General features: G+C 25.7%; 1 protein-coding gene across 3 annotated transcripts; it reads left to right on the top strand.

Moving 5' to 3' along the window:
- Nucleotides 1-831: 831 nt before the first annotated feature.
- LOC142229230 (cytochrome P450 4d1-like) lies at nt 832-8,533 on the top strand. Of its 3 annotated transcripts, XM_075299773.1 has the most exons (5): nt 873-1,011; nt 1,350-1,492; nt 7,150-7,219; nt 7,271-7,839; nt 8,111-8,533. In XM_075299773.1, exons 2-5 carry the CDS (start codon nt 1,408-1,410, stop codon nt 8,446-8,448), a joined length of 1,062 nt encoding a protein of 353 aa, XP_075155888.1. In that variant the 5' UTR covers nt 873-1,011; nt 1,350-1,407; the 3' UTR covers nt 8,449-8,533. The 3 variants fall into 3 exon arrangements, with proteins under 3 accessions (XP_075155886.1, XP_075155887.1, XP_075155888.1); XM_075299771.1 differs by having other exon boundaries at nt 832-1,492; XM_075299772.1 differs by having other exon boundaries at nt 832-1,492; nt 7,283-7,839.
- Nucleotides 8,534-8,872: the final 339 nt, after the last annotated feature.

An 8,872-nucleotide genomic window follows, 5' to 3' on the forward strand; every position in this document is an offset into this window, starting at 1 on the left:
TAAATTTTTAATTAAATCAATTAAAAAATTAATTGAAAATTGCTAATGACATCAATTAATTTTTTAATCAAGGATTTTTTCTATGCCCAATTAAAACTGTGATTGATACTATCATTTTCGTGATTGAAGACATTTCAATTAAAAAATTAATTGGATCAATTAATTTCGTGATTGAATCAGAAAAATATTTGTTTGTGTGTACATAGAAATAAAAATAAAAAATTAAACATTAAAAAAACATTTTGTTCATACCAACCATACAAATTTTAAAATATTTTTTTTTAATTTGTAGAGCTTCTTTATATTTTGGTAATTTATTTTTGGCACGAGTGGCACTAACTCGAACTACCAAACTCAGCATTAAAAATGTGTGATACTTTGCCATACAAGTACAATGACGATATGACCTATTGTGGATTCCGCTAATATATAGGCCATCGAATGTACTTGCGTGTTTTTCCTTTGTAAATATTTTCATTTTTCTCAATATGATTCATTTACGCTAGGGCATAGCAAAGAAAGTAGGCATAAATCGAAAAATCCGATGGTGTTATTACGATTACCATAGGTGGTAGAAGGGATCCCCTTTTTTGTGGAATGATCATATTCTTTCTCTGGATGTACTAATCGACACAGATCAAATCCTTAATTTTTTCCAGTATTATTTGTCATTTACAAGACAGAGCTATTCGCTAAGAACCCACTGTGTGATTTTTAAACATTTTGCTAATATAACTAATAATGAGTTAACAAATATAAAATATTATCGAGTATATAATAATATATAATGATATCCATTGTGGACTTCATATAAATACCTGAATCGATGCAATTCATTCGATCATTTGTTAATTACAATCGGCGAATATTAAACGCGAAATGTTTTATTCAAATTGGTTACTCTCCGTCCTAGCTAATATCCATTTAAGGGAATTTATAGGTCTTATGATTGGCCTAGTACTTGTAATTGCTTATGGAATTTATCACTTCAAGTTCAAGCATATGATTGAGGTAACCGCAAATATACCCTCGTCACCATCATTACCCCTTTTGGGCCATGGACATTATTTTCTATATAAGGCACCTCATGAAATTCTGATGGCCACAATAAAAATGTCCGAACTTTATACGGAATCAATGAAATGCTTTAAATTTTGGCTTGGCCCCGATTTGAATATGATCTCAATTGATCTGAAGGATATCGAAATAATGTTGGGAGGAACACAGCATTTGGAAAAGGCAAAAGAATATACATTTCTAGAACCTTGGCTGGGCGATGGTCTACTGCTTAGTCATGGTCGCAAATGGCATCAACGGCGTAAGATTCTAACTCCAGCTTTTCATTTTAGCATTCTTGGCGATTTTGTGCAAATTTTTGAAAAACAAAGTAGAATCCTTGTAGACATTATGGATAAGGAGAGTCGAAAGAGCAAGGATAAAGGATTTTGTTTAGAGGATCTTATAAATTTGTGTTCACTGGATATTATATGCGGTAAGAAGTTTTTAATTTAAAATTTAATTTTTTTTTTAATAATTTTCGGATATACTAACAGCTGGCACTAAATTTCAATGGGATCAGATGAAATTTTCTCATCCACACGGTTTCGGAAATTAAATCTTGACATCGGTTTTTATATGGGGGCTCTTGCGTACCAAATTTAAATCGGATCAGAAGAAATTTTCTCATCCAAAAGGTTTCGGAAGTTAAATCTTGAATTTTATTGAATTGAATTTTATGAACTGAAGCGTCTATTCGAGCTATTGTGACTAAATTTCACATCTAGTTTACTTTGTTGAATTAAACCACCAACACGCTTACGTAAATTGCGAAATAAAGTATATATCGCAGCAGGATAGGTCAGTGATGTGCGTGAAGACAAATTGTAAATTGTAAATAGCTACGACCCAAATCAGACATATTTAACCGCGCACCTAATGGGTTAATCGAGTCATGCTAAATCGACATTTTGACTACCATTGACCAGTAAAAAATTACATATATCGTATTTTTATTTTTTTCAAAATTTTATTTCTATAGACCATTTTATCGAAATTTTATTTCTATAGAAAATTTTGTCTAAAGAAATAACATTTTGACAAATTTTTTTATAGAAATAAAATTTTTCAAAAATTTTCTATAGAGATAGAATTTTGCAAAAATTTTCTATTAAAATACAATTTTACAAAAATTTTCTGTAGAACTAACATTTTGAAAAAATTTTCTATCGAAATAAAAAGAGAGATGTTTGTCGGCAAAAGCCGACTATCAAAAACCTTTTTTTGGGAGGTTCAAGTGTAATTCACTTTGGGTTTAGTGATTTACCCGAATTTATTCTGATAATTGGTTGATAGTTTCGCTGCGCGTAGAGGATGCTTATGAGGAATGCTTATGAGTTTTCAATATCAATAAAATTGTGCAAAATTTTCTATAGAAATAATATTTTGCAAAAATTTTCTAAAGAAATTAAAATTTTTAAAAATTTTCTAAAATAATAAAATTTTTCTATAGAAATAAAATTTTGCAAAAAATTTTCTATAGAAATAAAATTTTGAAAAAAATTTTCTATAGAAATAAAATTTTGCAAAAATTTTCTATGGAAATAAAACTGAGACAAAAATTTTCTATAGAAGGTACATTTTGACAAAATTCGCTATAGAAATGAAATTTTGTAAAATTTTGAAAACATTTTTTATAAAAATAAAATTTTGAAAACATTTTCTATAGAAATAAAATTTTTGTTGTTTTTTTGATCTCAGCTTAAAGCCATGCATTGACTAAACTACAAGTGTAGCTTAACCAACAGAGGAAAAGTATGCTTGTCAAATTTATTTGGGCAAAGCCCTATAGACTGCAAGATGGTTGGATGTACAGCTGTTTCGGAATTACCACATTCCTCATCAGCATCCTCTACTTACAGCAAAACTATCAACCAATTATCAGAATAAATTCGGGTAATTCACTCAACCCAAAGTGAACTACACTTGAACCTCCCGAAAAAGGGTTTGATAGTCGGCTACTGCCTAAACAAATTTGCCAGCATATCTCTTTTCCTTTGCCAAACTCAAATCATCGATTTGAATGTATTTGGCATCTTGCAGTCTATAGGGCTTTGCCAAATAAATTTGACAAGCATACTTTTCCTCTGTTGGTTAAGCTACACTTGTAGTTTAGTCAATGCATGGCTTTAAGCTGAGATCAAAAAAACAACAATAACGATTGAAGAGAAGCCAACAATAACAAACAAAACGAATGAAATAAAATTTTGCAAAAATTATCTATAGAAAAAAAAATTTAGCAAAAGTTTTCAATATCAATAAAATCGTGCAAAATTTTCTATATAAAAAATATTTTGCAAAAATTTTCTAAAGAAATAAAATTTTTCAAAGATTTTCTAAAGAAAGAAAATTTTGCAAAAATGTTCTATAGAACTAAAATTCTGCAAAAATTTTCTATAGATGTAAAATTTTGCAAAAATTTTCTATAGAAATAAAATTTTGCAAAAATTTTCTATAGAAATAAAATTTAGCAACAGTTTTCAATATCAATAAAATTGTGCAAAATTTTCTATAGAAATAATATTTTGCAAAAATTTTCTAAAGAAATTTTCTAAAGAAATAAAATTTTTCAAAAATTTTCTATAGAAATAAAATTTTTCAAAAATTTTCTTTAGAAATAAAATTTTGCAAAAAATTTTCCATAGAAATAAAATTTTGCCAAAATTTTCTATGAAAATAAAACTGTGACAAAAATTTGCTATAGAAATTAAATTTTGTAAAATTTTGCAAAAATTTTTTATAAAAATGAAATTTTGAAAACATTTTCTATAGAAATAAAATTTTGCAAAAATTTTCTATAGAAATAAAATTTAGCAAACGTTTTCAATATAAATAAAATTGTGCAAAATTTTCTACAGAAATAATATTTTGCAAAAATTTTCTAAAGAAATAAAAATTTTCAAAAATTTTCTAAAGAAATAAATTTTTTCAAAAATTGTCTACAGAAATAAAATTTTTCAAAAATTTTCTATCGAAATAAAATTTAGCAAAAGTTTTCAATATCAATAAAATTGTGCAAAATTTTCTATAGAAATAATATTTTGCAAAATATTTCTAAAGAAATAAAATTTTTCAAAAATTTTATAAAGATATAAAATTTTTAAAAAATTTTTCAAAAATTTTCTATAGAAATAATATTTTGCAAAAATTTTCTATAGAAATAAAACTGTGACAAAAATTTTCTATAGGAATAACATTTTGACAAAATTTTCTATAGAAATAAAATTATGCAAAAAATTTCTATAGAAATATATTTAGAACAAAATTTCTATAGAAATAGAATTTTCCAAAAATTTTCTATAGAAATAAAAATTTGTAAAAAATTTCTTTAGAAAATTTTTGCAAAATGTATTTTGCAATACTTCCGGATCCATAAAAAAGGATTTCTTAAATAACTGGCGCCCAACGTTGAAAAAAAATATGGTTACTTGGACCATTTGAGGCGAAAAATTTATGATTTTTTTAATTATTTTTTTTTTTAATTTTCCTGTATATATTAACCTTTATATATCAATATTATTTGATCGAAAAAAAAATCAACCTTTATATATCAATATTATTTGATCGAACAATTTTTTCTGTTTTTTCTCAACCTCTAGAATCATCGATGGGGTTTCGATAAATGCACAAACCCATACCGAATCGAAATATGTCAAGGCTCTTAGAACGTAAACCAAAAATTTTCTATCGAAATAAAATTTAGCAAAAGTTTTCAATATCAATAAAATTGTGCAAAATTTTCTATAGAAATAATATTTTGCAAAATATTTCTAAAGAAATAAAATTTTTCAAATATTTTATAAAGAAATAAAATTTTTAAAAAATTTTCTATAGAAATAAAATTTTTCAAAAATTTTCTATAGAAATAATATTTTGCAAAAATTTTCTATAGAAATAAAACTGTGACAAAAATTTTCTATAGGAATAACATTTTGACACAATTTGCTATAGAAATGAAATTTAGTAAAATTTTGCAAAAATTTTCTATAGAAATAAAATGTTGGAAAAATTTTCAATAGAAATAGAATTTGCAAAAATTTTCTATAGAATTAAAATTATGACACAATTTTCTATAGAAATAAAATTTTGCAAAAAAATTCTAAAGGAATAAAATTTTATTTGATTTCAGCATTGACTAAACTACAAGTGTAGCTTAACCAACAGATGACAACTGCACTCAAATTGATGGTTTGACTTTGGCAAAGGAAAAGAGATATGCTGGCAAATTTGTATAGGCAAAGCCGACTATCAAAAATCTTTTTTCGGAAGGTTCAAGTGTAATTCACTTTGGGTTTAGTGATTTACCCGAATTTATTCTGATAATTGGTTGATAATTTTGTTGCGCGTAGAGGATGCTTATGAGGAATGTGGTTGTTCCGAAACAGCTGCCCATCCAATGGTCTTGCAGTCTATAGGGCTTTGCCCAAATAAATTTGAGAACCATACTTTTCCTCTGTTCGTTAAGCTACACTTGTAGTTTAGTCAATGCATGGTTTTATGTTAAGCTGAAATCAAAACAACAATAATGATTGACGAATAAACAAATAAAACCAAATAAAATTTTGACAAAATTTTCTATAGAAATAAAATTTTTTCAAAAATTTTCTAAAGAAATAACATTTTGCAAAAATGTTCTATAGAACTAAAATTCTGCAAAAATTTTCTATAGATGTAAAATTTTGCAAAAATTTTCTATAGAAATAAAATTTTGCAAAAATTTTCTATAGAAATAAAATTGTGCACAATTTTCTATAGAAATAATATTTTTGCAAAAATTTTCTAAAGAAATAACATTTTTCAAAAATTTTCTATAGAAATAAAATTTTTCAAAAATGTTCTATAGAACTAAAATTCTGCAAACAATTTCTATAGAAGTAAAATTTTGCAAAAATTTTCTATAAAAATAAAATTTTGAAAAGATTTTCTATATAAATAAAATTTTGCTAAAATTTTCTATAGAAATAAAATTGTGCAAAAAATTTCTAAAGAAATAAAATTTTTCAAAAATTTTCTAAAGAAATAAAATTTTTCAAAAATTTTCTATAGAAATAATATTTTGCAAAAATTTTCTATGGAAATAAAACTGTGACAAAAGATTTCTATAGAAATAACATTTTGACAAAATTTGCTGTAGAAATGAAATTTTGTAAAATTTTGCAAAAATTTTTTATAAAAATAAAATTTTGCAAAAGTTTTTTATTAAAATAAAATTTTGAAAAAATTTTGTATAGAAATAACATTTTGCAAAAATTTTCTATAGCAATAAAATTTTGCCACAATTTTCTAAGGAAATAAAATTTTTCAAAAATTTTCTAAAGAAATAAAATTTTTCAAAAATTTTCTATAGAAATAATTTTTTTTAAAAATTTTCTGTAGAAATAAAATTTTGCAATAAATTTTCTATAGAAATAAAATTTTGTAAAAATTTTTTATAGAAATAAAACTTTGCAAAAAATTTTCTATAGTAATAAAATTTTGCATAAAGTTTCTAAAGAAATAAAATTTTTCAAAAATTTTCTAAATAAATAAAATTTTTTAAAAATTTTCTATAGAAATAAATTTTTTTTTTAAATTTTCTATGGAAATAAAACTGTGACAACCATTTTCTATAGAAATAAAATTTTGCAAAAATTTTCTGTAGAAATAAAATTTTGACAAAATTTGCTATAGAAATGAAATTTTGTAAAATTTTGCAAAAATTTTCTATAGAAATAAAATTATGCAAAAAATTTCTATAGAAATATATTTAGAAAAAAATTTCTATAGAAATAGAAATTTCCAAAAATTGTCTATAGAAATAAAAATTTGTAAAAAATTTCTTTAGAAAATTTTTGCAAAATGTATTTTGCAATACTTCCGGATCCATAAAAAAGGATTTCTTAAATAACTGGCGCCCAACGTTGAAAAAAAATATGGTTACTTGGACCATTTGAGGCGAAAAATTAATGATTTTTTTAATTATATTTTTTTTTAATTTTCCTGTATATATTAACCTTTATATATCAATATTATTTGATCGAAAAAAAAAAATCAACCTTTATATATCAATATTATTTGATCGAACAATTTTTTCTGTTTTTTCTCAACCTCTAGAATCATCGATGGGAGTTTCGATAAATGCACAAACCCATACCGAATCGAAATATGTCAAGGCTCTTAGAACGTAAACCAGTTCTCTGTTATTAATCTGGAATTTTTCAAAAAAAAACTTTAGATTTACTTCCAGGATTACCATGGTATTACACAAACGCATTATTGATGTTATACATCGGTTCTATTTCACATATCGTTTTACGAAATTGGCACGTGAAGAAGAAAAGGCTTTGGCCACACTGCATGGTTTCACACAAAAAGTTATTGAACAAAGGCGTGAGGAACTTTTGAAAACACAAAGCAAACAGTCACAAACCAGCCAGGAGGATATTGATATTGGAATCAAACGTAGATCGGCCTTCCTTGATATTCTTTTGCAGTCGACCATCGATGGCAAGCCCTTGAGTAATATGGATATACGCGAAGAAGTCGATACATTTATGTTCGAGGGCCATGATACCGTGTCATCGGGCATTATTTTTTGCTTTTATAATCTCGCCCGGTATCCAGAATATCAACAAAAATGTTTTGAAGAAATAATTCAGATTATGGGTAAAGATAAATCCAAACCGGTGACCATGGAGGATATCAACCAAATGCATTATGTTGAATTGTGTGTCAAGGAATCATTGCGTCTATATCCCTCTGTGCCGTTATTTGGCAGGAAAATTAGAGAAGATTTTGAAATGAGTAAGTATAAATGGCTATAATTGTGATTTGTGGTGGTATCGTGTGTGGGGATAAATAAGCTAAGATTTTCAAGATTTCAACTCTCTTTAGAGGAATTTTCGAGGTTGATTTAATTTGTTTCTCATAATTATGCAATTTCAAAATTCTTCGAATTTCCGAAATTCATTTATTTGGTTTTCTAAAATTTTTCAATGTAACATTTTTTTTTTTTGAAACGAAATTGCCCATTATATTTCCTTAAAGTCCCTTTACAAATTTACTTCCCTTATAGATGGAAAGATTTTACCAGCCGGTACAAATTTTGGCATTTCACCATTTTTGATGGGTCGCTGTAAAGAATATTTCCCTGAACCAGAACTCTTCAAACCTGAAAGATTTGATGAAGGCTGCAATATGCCCTATCTTTATACCCATTTCTCGGCGGGTTCACGCAATTGCATTGGTCAAAGGTTCGCTATGCTGGAAATAAAAACCGTGCTGGCCAATGTTTTGCGCCACTATGAGTTAGACTACATAGGTGATAAGACTAAGGAAGCATTGTTGGTTGCAGAATTGGTATTGAAATTCAAAGATCGCATAATGTTTACAGTAAAACCACGAGTATATTAATAGTACTATTTAGTCCCAAAATGAAGATACATAATTGTGAAATCAAAAAAAAATAAATAAAATAAAATTAAGAAATTAAAATAAATATTTTTACATTTTGTTTAAGTAGTTATTACAGTCTTAGAAAATGAAAAAATATAAAATTATTGAACAAACTACAAAGTTTCTATAGAAATAAAATTTTGCAAAAATTTTTCTATAGAAATAAAATTTTACAAAAACTGTCTATAGAAATAAAATTTTGAGAAAATGTTCTATACACCCTCAAAAAAATCGCTTCTGTAACATATACCCCAAACACATTTTGTGTCAAGCATTTATATTTTCAGGATTGGTCCAAACAAACTATTGTTTGTATTGTTCAAACATATTATGTTTCACCTTAGGGCATACACTGGTAGAAAAAAATTTAATGAAATTTTCT

The sequence above is a fragment of the Haematobia irritans genome, chromosome 3, assembly GCF_050003625.1.
Source record: "Haematobia irritans isolate KBUSLIRL chromosome 3, ASM5000362v1, whole genome shotgun sequence".
NCBI lineage: Eukaryota > Metazoa > Arthropoda > Insecta > Diptera > Muscidae > Haematobia > Haematobia irritans.